The following is an 18,610-nucleotide window of genomic DNA, read 5'->3' as shown; positions in this document are numbered from 1 at the left end:
ATATATATACATATATACATATATATCTGCTACTAAAGGAGTTGCATTAGGGAGTAGTAGTTGCATAAGGGAGCGGGTGGCGCTGTGGTTTAAACCACTGAGCCTCTTGGGCTTGCCACTCAGAAGGTCAGTGGTTCAAATCCCCACAATGGGGTGAGCTCCCGTTGCTCTGTCCCAGCTCCTGCCAACCTAGCAGTCCGAAAGCATGCCAGTGCAAGTAGATAAACAGGTACCGCTGTGGCGGGAAGGTAAATGGCATTTCCGTGCACTCTGGTTTCCTTCACGGTGTTCCATTGTGCCAGACGCGGTTTAGTCATGCTGGCCACATGACCTGGAAAGCTGTCTGTGGACAAATGCCGGCTTCCTCGGCCTGAAAGTGAGATGAGTGCCACAACCCCATAGTCGCCTTTGACTGGACTTAACCGTTCAGGGGTCCTTTACCTTTTAACCTTTGTATTAAAAGAACAGGAAGCTGGAACACAACACCATGTCTGTAATGGCAGGTTTATAGCCAGAAATGATGATTTTGTATATTACTTTGCTAGGTGTTATTTCTTTTTTTAAAAATGGAAGGTGGGAGAACGGGTATCTAGACTGTGTAGGGTCAGACTGGGTTTTTTAAAAGATGGACCTCATCTGGAGGTTATAGTAGTTGCGCTGCTCTGCCCCCTTCCCTCACTTTCTATGACCTCATTTAATCTCTAGGGAAGGTGGAGATCATGTGAAGTAATGTGGCACCATGTTGATATCACAAAGTCCTTTTTAAATGATGCATACTATTTGATCCCTTGCAAAGTTAGGGCTCCACCAGTCTATGGATAGTGAAAAGCTTAGGCATTGCTAATTGTGATGGATCAGGCCTCAGGAGTGTCATTAAATGGCCTGGTGCTGGTGCACGTAAATTAGTAATTTACATGACTAAATATTATAGCATTTTGGTGTCACTGTATCAATACTAGAGTGGATAGTATTTCCATGGCCAAATAGAATGGCACATCATTTATGGGAAAGGATACCATTAGTGTTCTCACTTTGGGGAATCTCAAAGCAGAGTAGAAACAAATCAGCCCCTTTGTTTCAGAGGAAACAGGCTCTAGGGCAGATGGTGCGACTTTCACACTGACTTGAGGCCCTGTGCTTTTCATGTAGCTGACTAATTTTTAGCTGGCTTTGATGTCTGAAAGTGGCCTTAATGGCCAATGGTCCTGTTTTTGCTCAAGATCGCCAATTATGATTGGCGGCCTTGCCAATGAAATCTTTTCATCCTAGGATATCGAAACCAGCACTTTTCCAGCATTAACTGACATGGAAAAGGATGAGAATAGATGCCATTTGCAAATGTTCATTCTGTCCCTTCCAAGGAATTAAAAAGCTGTTAACCTGATAACGATTTAACAGTTGCCTCTAATGCCTAAAAACCACCTGTATGCCTTTATTTTGTCATGTTGCAACAGCTGTAGGAGACTGAAATCTGCTGCCATTTTATTGATGCACCTATGTCACCTTGTCAATGCTACAGTCACAATTTATGTGGTATTAAGAGCATTCATTTTATAAATACTTTATAAAATTATATATAGACTGCACTAGCAAGGCAGGTGCAGCAATAAAACATAAAATATCATTTGAAATGATGTGCATTTTCCTAATTTGATTTTTAGAAAAGCACCTGGAAAATTGTGTTAGCAGAGATATATATACACCTTACCTTTCAAGAGCCTTTATTCATACCTTTTCAAGAGATAGAAATCCATACTTTAAAGCTTTGCTGTAGTTGCTTCCTGAGTGGAAAGAAGCTCCTTTATTTATACAGGTTTGGGAGCAGGAATGAAAATGGAAGTTTGCTGACACCCCTGCACCCCAAAGGAGAAAGACCTGGTGAAAGTTGACATCATACGCTGCTTATGGATATTCCTGCTTGGTCACCAATAGTTTACTTTGGTAGACAAATCTTTGAATGCATCCAATAAAGTGCGGAGATTCTTTTTTGTGAAGGGGAAAAAAAGTTCAGCACTTCAAATTTGCTAGTATTATTATTTAATATACAGAATAAAAACAAGTCAGCAAGGATCGGGATAAATGTATACAGGAGAAACCTGGGCACAACTATAAAGTTAAAAACTAATCACCTTTTGTGGCAAGGCTTCATCTTCTCTCTCTATTGAAGCTGTTTCACTGATTAAATGAGGAGCTTTCTAGTCTTCCAGTCATTTTCCGGCATGCTTGGGCCACCTGGTGGAATGATAACACCCTGTTTCTGCAGCTGCCGTAGAACATCCAAAATCGAATCCAGTTCAATGCGAAATTTCTCAAGCTCTTGGTTCTTCAACAGTGCCAGCTTCCGCCATTTCTCAGTTTCCTGGATTTGTTCAACTTCTGCAATATGCTGTGTTTGCTGTATTACCTGGGTAGTAAGCAAGTTCACTGATGAGAGATGGCAGCATAATTTCTAAACCTGACTGCTTCATTATCAGAGCATTTAGAAAACCTTTCATTTATACTTGTTTTAAAAATTCTTTGGAAGGGGCTCTACAAATCAACACATCTAAATACTGACTAAATGAGGTTGCAGGTCTATCAGACTTTTTAGATGTGGCTTGAGACTCCATAATTTAAGTACTTGTTACAGTAAGCATTTTGAAGGGCATTTGCACTCAAACATTTGAAACATTGATTTTTTAAAGAGAAGAATTCCCTGTTTTATTTACCTGCTGAAGTTCTTGTTCTCTTTGTTCATATCTGGCCTCCAAGTGTTTGATCTTCCTTTCTAGACACACAAATCGTTTCATCTCTGGGGTCTGGCTCTCTCTAGCCTCTCCAAGTTCTTCTAAGAGTTTTGCCATCTAAAATGTGAGAACATGAAATTACCTGTTTTGTTTTTCTGTGTATGCTCAATGGCATTAGCAGCAACAGATGCTCCTACACCCACTCAAAACAATTCTGGGGATAGGAGTTTCCCCAGAAGGAATTCAGTAAGCACACCATCCCCATTGATTCAGTATGGGATGCAGCACACTGAAATCTAATAAGGGCACTTGTTTATTAAAATATCCCTAATATTTATTATATAAATAGGATAGAAGTCATATGGATTGCACTAGCTTAGCAGCAAGGCTAGAATCCCAAGTACACTTGCTATAGAGAGCTCCTGCAGCTGCAGCCAATCGGAAGCTGCAGAAGCCCTGTTCGACTTTCGGCTTCCAAAAGAACGTTCAAAAACTGGAACAGCCACTTCTGGGATTTGATCGTTCAGAAGCCAAAACGTTCGAGAACTAGGCTGTTCGAAAACCAAGGTATATATGTATTTTTGTGTGTGTGTGTGTGTGTATGCACACATTCAGTCACATGTAAAAATCAGCTTTAATTTTTGGTTTTATATCTCAGTCTGCAGTACAATACTGTACCCCTGTTTCCCATTTAAAATGCAATGGAAAACTCTGGCTTAAAGTCTCAAAGAACGAAGCACCAAAGGTACCTCTGGTTACCTACTTAATTTGTTCCGGAGGTCCGTTCTTAACCTGAAACTGTTCTTAACCTGAAGCACCACTTTAGCTAATGGGGCCTCCTGCTGCTGCTGCACCGCCGGAGCACGATTTTTGTTCTCATCCTGAAGCAAAGTTCTTAACCCGAGGTAATATTTCTGGGTTAGCGGAGTCTATAACCTGAAGCGTATGTAACCCGAGATACCACTATACATAAATTGCAGAAAGGGGGAAGAGGGCAGAGTCTGGGCACCACATTGTTGTTCCTGCTCAAACTGTCGTTTTAAAGAATCAAATTTTTAATACTCTGAATTACCTCTTTTTGAAGAATTTCCTCTCGCTTTTGTGAAACCGCAAGCGCTTCTTGATCTCTTTGCAACTCACGAACTTGTTGCTGAAGATGTTTAATAAAGACCTATGGAAAGATTCTCAATTATTAGAAATTTTCAACAAAGTACCTCTTGAATCCTATTACAAGTAGGTAAGTGGAGCTTTGGTTTAACAACTTGAACTTTTGTTGAGTAAAGCTGTATTAAGATCACTTGAATTTAACTCTGACTAAGCATGTAAGATCAGCTACGACTAGGAACACAAAAAGACACTGGAATGGAGAATTGTGAACTTCACCTTAAATGAATACAAAAATATAACCATAGTATATTTCAGAGGCAAGATTACAGTACAAAACATTGAGAAGCAGGAAACACTGGCAGTTTTTTGAAGCAGTGAGACAGACGACTGGTCTTCCTCACCTCCTGTGCTGAAATTTTGCTATTTAACTCAGCTGCCTTGGAAGTTGAATGCTCCATAGCATACTGACAAAGAATCTTCTCCAGCTCCTTTTGATGTGATGCTTTAAGCGCTGTAATGTATTCTTCCAAATCTTCCTTTGCCCTGTAAATGTAGCAGAATAAAATAAAATAGCATGTAGAAGTTTGTTGAAAACTTCAGAAAATAACACAGCATTTTCATGAAAAACAACAAATTTTAGATTTGTATGTGCATTTATGCCTGTGATGTTCCTGTAGCAGTATCCTTTTCTGCCTAGAATCCTTCCTGTACAATATATCTTGGCTCATGTACAAAAGGAGGGCAAGGGATAAGAATGCTAAAAAAACGCTGGCTTTGCCCCCAAATGAACCTGGCATTAACCTTGGTCTGCATGCCCTTTAAAAACACAAATATTTGGCATGTGGTCTTCCCAGCTGGATAGGTACTGTGACATGGGAAAGGGGCTTGAAGCCGTGGTCCCAACTGGAAATGCCATCCCTACCACCCAGTGCTAACCATGGGAGAAAATGGTGCCAACTGAAGATTTTATCCAATTGCAAATAGTAGGCATCAGGGGAAAGCGAATCAGGTATGCAGTTGGAGAAAGGAGTTTAAAGCTCCTCTTGTCATGGCCCCAATCATGCATATCCTCCTGCGCCTACTACATTTTGAAAATACAAGCACAAGGTTAAAGATATGAAGAAGGTCATGCCTAGCTTGGCCCTTAGTCACTGATGGGGACAGCTGCCTTAGAACCAAACTGTGCATTATATATTCAACACATATCACATTAAATGTAGGGTGTGGTGCGGGTTTCCCCCCTAGAAAATAGCTATGCGGGGGCTTGATTTTTAAAGCTCCTCTTGTACACTGGAGTATCAGTAAAATTATTTGGGGTGACATTTTCACGTCCAGATTTACAGCTAGGCTGAGCTCCCATGAAGATGGAATACATAAATAAAAATCTACATGTCACAAAGATGGTCAAACACATCCTTTCTCCTCCTGCTGCTTCAAGCCACCACTGCCCCAAGTGGAATGGCAGCCTTTTGCAGCTGCATTACAATTAAAATAAGGATGGCGGGGAGAGGACGTCACTGCTTTCCAGCATGATAAGGTTTCCATTGTTCAGTGACTCTTCCCATGTTGGAAGCACAATACACTACAAAAAATAAAAATAAAAAATCTCTATATTGGCTTAATTTACACAATTTATAGAAATGGCAGGGTATGGTTTTTCTGTGCCCAGAGTTGGTGGTGGGGTTATTAGAACAGCGTACCTACAAGCAGGAGTAGGAAACCTGATTCCAACTCCATCAGCCCCATTAATGGCTATAGAAGACAGGAGTTGTAGTCAAAAACATCTGGATGCCGCCAGGTTCCCCACTCCTGCCCCAAGCCAAGGAGTGACCTTGAACATCACATTTTAAAAACTGCTCAGTGTTAAGTGAATTACCTTCTTACAAGACTTTCAGAATTTGCCATGGCTGCTTGAGCTTTTATCCTTTCCTGGCTTAGTTCTAGAGTCAACTTTTCTACATCATCTTTCAGACGGCTGTTTTCTTGCAGGACTTCTGAAATGTGACAATCGGCAAAAGCGTGGGGCTGATATATTTTCTCATCGAGAGTGCCGGGGAAGAACTCTTCATTTCTGGGGTTCAGCTGACTAGGTTTGACAATATCCTTTTTCAGGATTCCTGAAGGCTTTTCTTTAGCATCTGCTTTGCCAGATGAGAGCATAATCCTCCTCTCTTTCTGAAGCCTTTCTACAGTCTTTGTGAGGTCCTGTATCTCTCTGTTTTTGGCAATCATTTCCTGATTTAGTCTTACCAGCTTCGCTTTAGAGTGAGCCTGCTCCACCTGGTATTCTAGCGACTGGAGGTCCGCATCATCTTTTGCTTTCTTCTGCAGCTCTAGCTGAGCTAACTGGCTTCTGAGAGAGTTTATTTCAGTCTGAAGGTTTTGCACTGTGATCTGGTGGGCTTCATTTACACTACAAAGTTCTCTTTCATGAGCTGCAAGGGTGGTGGCCTTGTCCGGAAGCTTCTGTGGCTCATTCAGCAGCTTATATTCCAGCAGCTGCTCAAGCTCCCCAACCCTCTTCTCATACTGAATCTGCAAAGACAAGACCCCATGAAGTGAAGCTTCCTAGGTAAATTAGATTTGCATCATACACACAGCTGGGATAGCCCAGTTGGTTAGAGCGCAGTGTTGATAACGCCAAGGTTGCAGGTTCGATATGGAACAGCTGTATATTCCTGCATTGCAGGGGTTTGGACCAGATAATCTGCAGGGTCCTTTCGCAATGGGCTGTATTCAGACTAACTGTGAATGCAGTTCTGCTCATGGGATGCTTCCATGGGTGCAAAGGGAAGAGGCAGGTTTTGTGACTCCCTCACCCTTAAACCCCCTGTGCAGCTTAAGGAAAGGATAAAAGGGCTCAGATAAAGGAGCACCCTAATTCAGCAAGTTCTGCATATGGAAGCAGCTTTCCACACACATTGCTAATATGGAAGCAGATAGGCACCTAGACCCACATCCCCACTGGGATGCTCCTCTGAGCCTAAGTGAACTTGCTGTATGCATCTTTTGTTATGACTATGCAACAGGATAGAATCTGCACAGGAATGAGCATATTTATTGTCCATGAATATGCCTGCATTGGAGCATGTCTATAATATTAAAGGTGTTGAACTTTCTGGTGCTAGAATACAAAGAGTTTTTAAAGAATATATAAAAGGTAACTATGATCTCATTCCCACTCCTTGGTTCATTACTGTAGGATTCAGTTAACACTTGGGAGAGAGCCCAGGAGCAGCTCAAGCTACTCGTCGGGAGAAACAAAAACTACGCAACCACACCAAAACAATATTGCTGTTTAAAAGCACAGTGGAGTCTAAATCACCTTTATCTTTTGAAACTGCTGCTCCATGGCACGGAGACTTTTCTTCGCTTCATCATCTTTACCCTCAAGTTCGGCTTCCAGCTTCTTAACTCTTCTCTCAAGAAAATCCACTGTATTCGTTTTTGCTGATGGATTGCCTTCCCCTTCAGAAGCAGTGGCCGTGGCAGCGGCATATATCAAAGCTGGCAAAGAATTTGGGTGCCTTCGTTTCAGTATCCCTTCCATTTCTTTAACCTTTCAAAAATTAGGACAACAGCTATTAGTTACTGTGTTTTAACTAGGCTGAAATCACATGAGCTGCATTTTCCCAATGACAGAGAATATACTGACAGTAATTAAGATCATGGATGTAATCCTGTCTACGCACTTTGCACTGCAAATGTTTAGAAATAGTGCTTCCAAATTTAAAATTCTATCATTAATGAGACACGGCTGGGATCCAAAAAAAGTCACACAGCAAGTTGTGCCTAAGAGTTTGGGCACACAGAGAGGCTTTTACAACTTTTTCTTTTTATAAAAAAACTGAACAGCAGACCCAGTGCCTTATCATAATACTCCTCTCTTGCAAAAATGGTTTGCTAGATGCTAGGAAGATGAACACTGGTGTCGACTGAGAACAGAGAAGGGACCATAGCTCACTCATAGAGATTTGCATGCAGATGATAACAGCATCAATCCTGGGCATTACCACTTAAAATAAATTAGGTAGCAGGTGAGGAAAAAGTCCCTTGGCAGACACCTTGAAGAATCACTGCCTGTTACTGTATACGATCCTAGGATGATAATACCCAAAGTTCTCTTGAGGATCTGAACCTAGTTGTATGATTCTTTCCCATTTGCCATAAACATATACATACAGGAAATGAAAGTATAAGTAATAGCTTTAAAAGCATCACCAAATTACATGAATCAACTATTAAAACCACAAAATTATCTCTGACATCAATATCTATAGACCGCATAATTAATAAAAATCTTTATTTTTTTTCATAAACACATGTAGTAAAAACTTCATTACCTATTACTTATCCCATATCTGAAGTCTGGATTGCAGTTTCTTCTCTGACACTCGATGCTCCTCACCTACCTGGAATTTGGTGCCCTACCTTTGGATATAATGCTATTTGAAACATTGCAATATATAGTTAAGATATATGGGAAGCAGTGTTTCGTTGTGCCGATGATTTGCCATTATTCTTCTCTCCTAAAGCATAAATGAGGAAAGCAGTAGCCCTCCAGATGTTGCCGGGACAACAACTCCATTCTTGACCACTAGTCATGCTGGCCAAGGCCAAGCAAAGGCAGCCGGAGCCCACAAACATTTGAAAGGCCACAGTGTCCCCATCTCTGTCCTATAGCACTCCCATTTACCTAATTTTAGCAACCGAATCAACTCTGGCAAACAGTGGGTTGACAGATGTAACACCGAGATCACTCTTTGCTAGTTGTGCACCATTAGAACTGATACAATCTAAACAAATTAAGATCAGCCCTACAAGTGCCTAAACACGTCTCCGATGCTACCATACATCTCGAAACTGGATTCGTAAGAATAGAGGCCAGAATATGGCTCGCCACACTAAATTACCAGCAGAGACTATCCTTCCTCCCTTGCTCCCTTGACTGTTAAGGGGAATTGTTGTACTACGTGCCTGCCGCTCAAGGTCTTGAATTCGTTTGGCATCTGCCGCTCTGTCCTTCGACCGTTTCTTTTGTTGTGCAGACTGATTCCCAGCTTCACTTCTAAGCTGATCCACCTACACAGTACACAGGAAGGCACACAGAAGAGTGATGTAAGCAATCCATTCATTTTATCATTAGCACGACCTCTTCTTTAAAACCGTTAAAGACTTGCATGTGTACGAACAAGAACAATAAACACAGAAATTGGTAACCACGGTGCATAGGAAATGATCCCCTCAATCTTATTTACAAAACTTGTAATTTAAGCAGCAGGGGAAAATCAGTACCAGCATGGTAAATGAATGGGTCGTTTTATCCCAGTTTAGTTAGTGCCAAACCTCATGTGCAGAATGTTCTAACTACATATTCTGGAGTGGAAACTGAATTACAGCCTAGATTCAGACAAACCCTGACCTACCGTGAAACCAAAGAAAGGGAGACCATAGGCTGAGATGGGGAAGCTTGTTTGGCAGCTTGTGACTGAAAGTCATGCCTTTGGGAACTTTATGACAGATAAATCTATAATCATAAATGTGGAAGCAGAACTGCTTGAGCCCCTGACAGCTGGAAACCTGAAGGACATTAGATGGGATTCAGCCCAAGTGTCACTACTCAGCTCTGGCCAAAAGGGAATTGCAGCAACAATTCCCAAAGTAAAATTCCTGAAGTTCAGGCTGCATGGTACCCTAGCCTTTTCTCTTATCTCTATGTGAAAAAGTACGATTTTGCTGGCTGGTCTCAGATGGCCTTTGCCTTGCTACTGTCTTGAATGGTACTGGAGGGAAGTCTGACCATGCAATCACCTCATGCTGCAGTTTATCAATTTCTTCTTTAGCTCCTCGAAGGCGAGCTGCATCTCTATCCAAGAGTTCCTGATTTTCTGCATACCACTGGAGTCTTTTCTGCAAGCGACCAATTTCGTCTTTGTATGATTCTTCTACAATCTTCATCTCATATGATTTTTCAGCTAGGAAGAAAATGTTCCAATTAAAAAAGTGTGACAAAGCATATCTGACTCAAGACTAAGCTTATCTTGGGCATTTGGGGGGGGGGGGAAATAGAGGCAAATTAATTTTAAATATCTTAAGGCTTTCTACAAAAGCCATAAGATATTTAGATTTCCTCTTTGTGGTGAAAACGACTCTTGTAAAAAAAAGCTATAAATCATTGTTTTGAAGTCTGATGATTTGTGGTGGTGGCAGAGAGCTTTTTCAAGAGCTGCTATTCCTTCCTTTCCATTCTAATAATACACAATAGGAAGATCAGACTACTAGTGATATGCAAAGAACCAGTGGCCTGGAACCAACATCCCCCCCCCCCCAATAATTCCATCCCACATTGACATCAAAAGGAATTTAGGAAAATTTCTCCTACTGCCCCCAGTCTTTGATGCATACTTTCTCTCTCGGAACTGCTCTTGTTGCCTGTCCCCAACTCATACGTGAGCAGTTTCCTTTGCATGCAAAGGGTCCTGGGTTCAATCTCTAGCATCTCCAGAAAGGAGCAAGATCAGGTGACGGAGAAGACCCGACACTTTGAAGAGGACCTTGCATTAGGCAGCTTCCTATGCTTGTATGATGATAAATTGTTTCGTTTGTGAGATTTCCATCACACAGGCCCACCCCCTGGTAGACAACTCACAGAAGCAAGTGTTGTGCCGTACCCTGCTCACGTGTTTCTGGAGGGGTAGCTGCCAATGTACATATAATCCACCTACTGCCCCTCCATCTCTCTTGATTATCTCACTCTTCCCTGGTGTGTTAATGCGAGACAGCAATATCACAAAAGCTTAATACAGTATTAATGGAAACACAGATGTTATAGTCAGTGAAGTAAAAGATCTTACTATTAAACGGAGGATTAACCTGTTCAAAAGCAGTGCTTTACCTGAAGTGGAAGTGATTTGGGCTCTTGCTAAATCTCGTTCCTTCTTCACTTGCACCAAATCTACTTCAAGGGCTTGCTTGTCTTGCTTTAGACGCTTTTTCTCTTCGAGCAAATTGCTTTCGATAGTCTTCATTCCCCGCCACCCCAGGAAAACAAAAGAGGGATACAGAAAACATGCCATGAGGATAACACCTCTTGTAACCATTGAAGTGAACTGAACTGATCATCATCACAGATGCCTGGATAAAGTGAGAGATTTCCAGGCATAGATCTGCTATACTGGGGCCACAGCATGGGAAAACAGAGCCTGACCTGCACAGCAGAGGGGAGCAGATTTGTTATTTCCCCTTGTGCCAGCAGAGTCAATGTAATGCAAATTACAGTGTCTTGTTTAGAGGTCTCCATGCAGCTTGGCCACAGCAAATTACCGTAAATGGCCCATTTGTTTCATTATTTGAAATATAAATAAATAATAGTAATAGCAACTTGCTGGCAAAATGTATAATGTTTTAAGTGGTGACTATTTCAGCAAACTAGTCTAAAGAAAAAGCATAAGTACTTGCCTTGGCAGCCCGAAGTTCTAAAATCAGGTCAGTGAAACTCTGATTCCCAGCTGATTCAGCATTCTGCACTCCACATGATAAAAGGTTATTTTTATCCTGTTGCTCTCTAGTTTAATTTTGAAAAAAGAGAGGATTATTAATTTTATACAGCTCATGGTTTGTTGAAGTAGTTCTATCTAAACACTATTCCTGCAATTAAATCAGAGTAATTTTTAAAATATCCAGTCCTTGTTAACTCATGCTGGCCTGATTCACATGTCACGTCAAGGTATAGTTTGGTGCTGATTGTTGGAAGACTGTTTTACTCTCTCTGGTGAGAAATACTGGTGAATGTTTATTTTCCCTAGTACTGTCAGAGTGAGAGGCTGTGAATCTAGTGGGAGTCAGCACCCATAGGTAAGAAGCAGGGGTGGGTGAATGTTAAAGTACCCCAGGTGAGCTTTGGGATAGGCCGCCTGAGACTTTCTCTCTCCCTCTCTCTTGTGCTTTATTGTGTCTTCCGCCTCCCCTTCCCCCTTCCTTCCCTGCTGCATGGGTATTCTCTATGTGATGGTGAGTTGGTTGGATGGGGACTGTATTGTTGACTGCTATGATGCATTAGGGGTTGATGTGAAAAGGTAATCTGCATGCAGCATGTATTTGCAAGGAGTTACACAGAGCCAGGGCACAGGGGACCATGCAACTTGGTGACAGAAGGAAGAAACAGGCACAGCTAGTGGTGGCAATGGAACAAAAGATGCTCACATCTGATGCCTATATCTGCCTCTCCACAGCCCCAGAATACTGTTGGATGCTCTTCCACTGTGCCCAACAGCTTGGTGGTGCTATTACTAAATGCCAGGTCTGTACAGAAGAAGACAGTGCTCATTCATGGATGAGAGTGCCCAATGGCATGTATTACTGAAACATGGGTGAGAAAGATGGGGGTAGAGGATTGCACCCTTGGTCTTATTTACTCGTAGGTATATTCTGTCACTGAAAAAGTGCAATTTATATGATTCTCTTCAATCTGTTTAACACACAGTAACTACTTTTTCTATCAGTGTTAGTGAGGGTCCTCTTCCCCTTTTGTTGAATGGAATGTTAATGTGTCGTATGATACCCCTTTTCTTTGGTATAATGTATTCATGCATATATTTTTTTCACTGTAAGTTCCTTGAAGACTCTTTAGATGACAAGCGACTAAATTTAATAAAACAATCAATCATTGTTACACTACTTCTTGAAAAGTTAAAGAAATGGAAGGGACACTGAAAAGAAGACACCCAAACTCTTTGCCAGCTTTGTTACATGACTGCGGCTATGGTCAAATGGTATATAATTTTAAGCTGACTTCAATGGAAGAATTAAGTTTAACTTCCTTCCACACAAAAAATGGGACATGCACTTCAATCCTATGTACGCTTACTTGGAAAAGAGACCTATAGTGTTCATTGGGGCTTGATCCCAAGTATGTGGGCAGCTTCCTCTTTACATTCACATTAAGACCTGCTTAAAGTCATCTACATTTTTCATTAGATCCTCAAATAAACTCACCGTAAAGACACCAACTCAGCCATCAAACGCTGGTTCTCTTTAAACATGTTTTCTTCATTTTTCTTGTTATTTAGCTGCAGCTCTTTCACTTGCTTATATAATCTTTCATTTTCCTTCATTGAAATATCAAGGATTAATTCACTTAGTTATTATGTATTCATGTGAAAGACACTTCTTAGAAATTACTCTTTACAAATTCCAGAAGGGTAGCCTTTTCTTCCGTCTCCATATAAATAAGTACCTCATTGAACTAATCAATGCACATTGTCCCTTGCTTATGAATGGACTAACATTTTCATGCATGTCCCAGCAATTGTCCAGCTGCTCTACCTTCATTATCAGTCTTTTATCTACCAATTTCAGATACCAATGTCTTTTCATATACGATATCTTTATTGTCATTGTCCCATACAGAACAATGAAATTGGAAATCTACATAAAATATTCAAACCCCCCTAAAAACTCTGAAACCCCATTTTAAAATACAATATACTAAAGAGACTCCTTATGCTGCATTTAGAACCAGAATTGCATTTGCATAGAAATTGTTTCTCATGCGGCTAGCCCTGGTCTTTATAACCCTATACCTTCTTCCAGAGATAATTTCCAGGGTGCGTACTATCCTGCGCTATCTCTGCAGCTTTCTTATGGCACCTGACAGCATAGATTTGATCTAAGGTGGGAAGAGTGCACCCAATTATTCTCTCTGCAGTCTTTACAACCCTGGACAGCATTGTTTTTTCCCTGGGCGTACAGCTCCCAAACCACACACACAGACCATAAGTTAATACACTCTCCACAGTACAATGGTAAAATGCCATCAACAGGTCCTTTGAGAGATTGTTTTTCTAGAAGATTCTCAGAAAATATAACCTCTGCTCTGCTCTCTTCATCAGGTCTTTGCTGTTTTCTCCCCAGGTTAGGTCATCTCTCAACACCATTCCCAGAAATCGAAACACTGAGACCTGTTCCATGCACTTCCCCTCAATAATAAGTGGTGTGAGGGCAATTGCCTTTGACCTTCAACAATCTGGTCAATTCACTATCAAGCTCCCCACCTCTCCTTTTATTTTTATACAATGCACCATAGTTCTCAACCTGGATACAGCTTTAAAAACTGACTGCGTAAATACTTTGTAAGTTTTACTCAGTGAAGCCACAGTATTAAGTATATCTACCTGTTGATACCCTTGAAGGAGAGTCTCCTGATTTTGGACTTCTTTTTGGATTTCTTTCAGCATTTCTCCATCATCAGGAATTCTTTCCAAAGCATTTGACAACTTTGTTCCTTTGTTCGGGTCTTCTCTATTATTTAGCTGAGAAAACATGAATTATGAATAACGTATGCTTCATAAAATCACTAGGAAGAAAAAGCCCTTATTAACAGATTCCTGTACATTTAACAGACTGTTCTCTTTAATCATCATTATTTGTATCCTATGCCTGTCTCCTTGCAATATAGCAAAACATATTAAGGGGGTAGGGAGCACCTTGCTTGGCTACCAGCTGAAGTAGCCTTCTCCTAAAAGCAGAAGGTCACTTCCTGCAAGGTGTTTTAGCTAGCTATGAGAGACAACATTTTATCCATGACTTGCCATGATTCCCAATTTGATTTTATCAGAACTAAAATGAAAGATATAGTAAATGCTGTTTTTAGTGAACTGTATTAAAAGTTTAAAAAAAAATAAAATTGAACAGGGAAAGGATATAACTAGGTACAGTACCCGTGTTTGAAGAATGTAATTCTCTTGGTTTAGCTGAAAAAGGTCTTTATCTTGTTGCATTTTCATTTCTAGGATCCTAGTCTCCATTTCCTTCTCCTTTTGCAAAGATGCGGCTTTTAGATTCTGAATCAAATCATGGGCTTCGGCCAATTTTTCCTCTGCTTCCTGAACTCTTTGCAGTAAATAAAGCTCTCTCCCACTATTTTGGGATGGAGAATATGAGGCAACCTGCTGTGGGGAAAAAGTATACTATTCTGACAGCTCATCACACAACCAAGATTTATGGATCATTTTCTTTCAGTTCTGTAGTACAAATTGCAAGTTTCAAAATTTTCAAAGACTGAATTTTATGAGAACCATTTAGCATTTTAAATTGAGAGAGGGAAAAAACAACAATGCAAGTAAGTTTTCTATGAAACAAGATGAAAGCTTCAAGGTTGGCTCGTTTCAAGTGTGAGGTAGCTTTGGCACTGCAGAAAAAACTTCATGCATTCAAAATGCAGTCAGTTGTTTGGGAGCACCGTGTACTGTAGCATAGATATGGATGTCATCAAATTAATAGATGGAGAACCATTAGAGATGAAGTGAAATAAGTATCATTTACTATGGTTTGGGTCTAGTTTAGTATTTCCACAAATGGAAGATCAAAAGGTCTCCTTATGCCAGGCATAGGCAAACTTGGCCCTCCAGATGTTTTTTGGGACTACAATTCCCATCATCCCCGACCACTGGTCCTGTTAGCTAGGGATGATGGGAGTTGTAGTCTCAAAACATCTGGAGGGCCGAGTTTGCCTATCCCTGCCTTATGCTTACAGAAGAGGCTATGATTCAGTGAAGGCTTACATGAACGAGCAGGGGTAGAAGTTGCCTCTTCCTACACTCTCATTTATGGACCTCTGCATCCAACCCTATGCAATTTTTAATGACAGCTGTCCTGCCTCCAGTGGACACTTACTCTATTAAATTCAAAGAGAAGGCAACACACTTTTGTAACCTGAACAGGATCTCTAATGCTGCACACACTTTTTGTGCAATGATTTGGAGTTACATTATAAGTGCAGTGTAAATCAGGCCACAGATCAGAACAGATAGAGTGCATCAAATTACATATGTATTCTCTTCTCACATTTGTGAGGGTAGACAACCTGGGTGATACTGAGACACTCCAGGACAGCAGGGATTCCTAGGACTCTACAAAAAGTTTATATCTGCTGCAGTACTGTTATTCCCTTGCAAGTCCCCTTTAAAAAAATCAATTTAGGAGCAATGACTTACATTGTGTGTCTGTAGGCAAGAGTCACTTTCTTTAGTTGGCTGTTGAAGACTGCTTGCAGATGATTGTCCAGGGGTAGCACAGTAATTTCTCTTTGTAGAAACTGGATTGTTTGCTGTCTGTATTGTCATAGTTCCAGAAAATGTTTCTTTGATGAGAAAAAAAAATATTGGGCACTGTAATCTTAATAGCCTTAGCTATTTATATGGAGACATAATACTTCTTTGAACAGATCATGCAGTGTACAAGAGGAAAAGCGAATACTACTGGGCGAAATTCCATGATGCCTGTTCACTAGTAGAATAGACTTCTGCTTCCATAAAATAACATCCCCTTCCTTTCCTCCTCTCTGCTGTGTTGGGGGAACTTCCAGAGGAGGTGGAGGTCACTCATGTGACATTAAATGCTGCCCACTGCTGTTGTCTTCCTGCTTTAAAATTACAGAACCAAATACTGCTGCCATACTTCCAAACCACTTTCTGCAGTTCACTATTCTTCTTCATATATCCCATTACCCCCTAAGTATTTAAAATAACATATAATCTTCTCTTACAATTCTCGGGGGTGGGGGTGGGATCCACTTTAAACAAGGATTAATCCTGTAGGGAACATGCATGTTAAAACAAGGCACTTGTGTCTGACAAGTCATTTTACAACTTCACCCCCTCACCTTATTTCTGTGCTTTTATATTGTAAACATATCACCATCTAAAATATTTCCTTCCTGCTTTAGCAACCTTACCTACTCAAAGGTCTCCTGTTCTAAACAAATACCACTGCTACTTTTTATATCTAGAATTCTTTCCAAGTCACTGACATGGTGGGTATAACATCAAATATTTCTCTAAAAACACATATTTTGCACAAATTCTTTCACTTAATGTTGTGCAGCCAAATCCTATACAGATTGACCATATGGTAAGTGTGCACAGGAATGCATTTACAACTTGTTATCCCAGCCTCAGCCTCCCTTCACTTTGTCAACTCCTCCTCCTCCTCATCTAGATTTGGATTGTAAACAAATTAGGAGAAAGTTCTATATTTTTCAGAGTATCCTAAACAGAGCACCATGTTCACCAAACCGAAGGACACTAACAAATACGTCCTCAATTTTTTGTTTTGAATTCTGACTTGCTTCCCTGAATCATCAAACTTGATAATCTATCCCATCTTCAAAAAGCAGTTTAGAGAAGATGCACAGGAGCTCTTTTTAATGAGAAGCAGAGGAAAAAGAGCACGCACAGGGTGATATTTTTCCTTTGGGACTCCTTCATGGCCAACTCTTTATCTGCTGCCTTACAAATAGTCTCAGGCCACAGTGGTTTTGCCTTGGGAACTCGAGGTCAAAGATACTCTGCAGTCTCAAACAGTTTGCTGAATATAGTTGACAAACTGGAAGTGCAGTTAACTAACTACACCTTGCTTTAAAGAAGTTGAAATGCCTTGTGCAAATCACGTTGCTATGTTGAGCACTGGTAAATCTGCCAACAAAAACATTTAGGTCAAAACCTATGTTTGAATGTATCTAAATGTTTCACATTTTTCAACAGTATTATCATCTTGCAAGAAGCAGTATACAGTAACATTTAATCTTGAGGAATCCTACACTTGACATTTCCCCTACATTAAACCAAACATATCTGCATTAAAGACACACTAAAAATCCATTACCTTTTTGTCTTGGAGGAGATTTTGTTTTTAAAACTGGCTTTTTGACGTTTTCCTTTAATGTCTTCTTTTCATTAATTGTGGAAAAGTGCTTTAATGGAGAACTGGATCTTCCATATCCAGAACTCCTAACAGAGCTATGGGGTCCACTTAGAGATTTCTTTCTATGTACAGCAGCTGTATTTTTGGTGTTTCTGAAAGTTACTTGTTTGGTCATCACCGAATTTAGACCTTCTTTAGTCCAAGTGTTGGACAGACGAGTCTGGAGACAACATTATATATTATTAAATCAACCAGCTTGGCTTTGAATGTAAAATCAAGTCAAGTGTTTACAATGAGCTTAACACAACAAGTTTTATACAGAGTGCTCACCTGTCAATCATCAGGCATCAGGTGACAGAACTTCGAAGGAAAGAATCTGCTTGAATTCAAGCCAGAATGCAAAGGAAGAATTGGGAGCACACTTCTTCCTGTTAGCTAGTTAGAACTTTCCCTGGTCATCAGGCCAGGCAAAGTAGGGCATAGTGTGCTCAAAACAACCTGGTGAGCAAACCTCTGAGGCCTGGCAGGTCTAATAAGACTCAAGGGAATAGAGGTTCCACACCAATGATATATACCAGATTACATTTCAATGTGTTGTGCTATTCAGCTCATGTGTAAAATTTCCTATTTGCTCCCAAAGACTGGAAAATGAGAATAACCAGGAAACAAATTTGTGTGCCCATGGGGAGGTACCAGTTTCTGTGGCAGGGTGGAGCAGCCTTCCTGGCACTGCCATCACTGCAGCTTACCTGGATGGGGCTGGGGTCAGAGCTCTGTTGGCCAATCCAGCACTACTGCTGGTGCACCTAAGCAGCCCAGACCTTCCATTGCCCTGCTCTATCCAGGTAAAGTGCAGCGACACAGCTGTCAGAAGAGTGGCTCTGCCTCACTGCTACTGATGGGCAAATTGAGAGAGGGGAAGGCTGCATTCTTAAAACAATTTGCCTGGAAGTAAGTCCCACTGAAATTGATCTTCCTCACCCGAGTAAACATGGGTAAGAGTGGGATGGAAAGAAGTCTGTTGATAATATTTTAAAGGTCTACTAAGACTTCTTTGATATTCAGCTGCCTAGCCC

At 40.8% G+C, this 18,610-nt stretch overlaps 1 protein-coding gene across 9 annotated transcripts in view; it reads right to left on the bottom strand.

Annotated features, from left to right (window-relative positions):
* Positions 1-2,020: 2,020 nt before the first annotated feature.
* CEP162 (centrosomal protein 162) overlaps positions 2,021-18,610 on the bottom strand; it is a 35,545-nt gene continuing 18,955 nt past the window's right edge. For 7 of the 9 annotated variants that reach the window (XM_028722893.2, XM_028722895.2, XM_028722892.2 and 4 more), the window contains 15 exons: positions 17,496-17,754; positions 15,827-15,972; positions 14,552-14,782; positions 14,006-14,143; positions 12,828-12,940; positions 11,292-11,397; positions 10,729-10,855; positions 9,645-9,808; positions 8,811-8,915; positions 7,159-7,392; positions 5,710-6,368; positions 4,235-4,376; positions 3,799-3,897; positions 2,709-2,843; positions 2,021-2,404 (listed from right to left, as the gene is read on the bottom strand). In XM_028722893.2, coding sequence (XP_028578726.2) covers positions 2,180-2,404; positions 2,709-2,843; positions 3,799-3,897; positions 4,235-4,376; positions 5,710-6,368; positions 7,159-7,392; positions 8,811-8,915; positions 9,645-9,808; positions 10,729-10,855; positions 11,292-11,397; positions 12,828-12,940; positions 14,006-14,143; positions 14,552-14,782; positions 15,827-15,972; positions 17,496-17,754 — 2,883 coding nt within the window. In that variant the 3' untranslated portion in view covers positions 2,021-2,179. The remainder of the gene's footprint in view (positions 2,405-2,708; positions 2,844-3,798; positions 3,898-4,234; positions 4,377-5,709; positions 6,369-7,158; positions 7,393-8,810; positions 8,916-9,644; positions 9,809-10,728; positions 10,856-11,291; positions 11,398-12,827; positions 12,941-14,005; positions 14,144-14,551; positions 14,783-15,826; positions 15,973-17,495; positions 17,755-18,610) is intronic. The other 2 variants (XM_028722896.2, XM_028722900.2) reach the window with 2 other exon arrangements.

Source organism: Podarcis muralis, chromosome 3 (genome assembly GCF_964188315.1).
Source record: "Podarcis muralis chromosome 3, rPodMur119.hap1.1, whole genome shotgun sequence".
Taxonomy (NCBI): domain Eukaryota; kingdom Metazoa; phylum Chordata; class Lepidosauria; order Squamata; family Lacertidae; genus Podarcis; species Podarcis muralis.
Note: the sequence above shows the minus strand (reverse complement) of the source record. Positions and strands in the feature narration are given on the sequence as shown.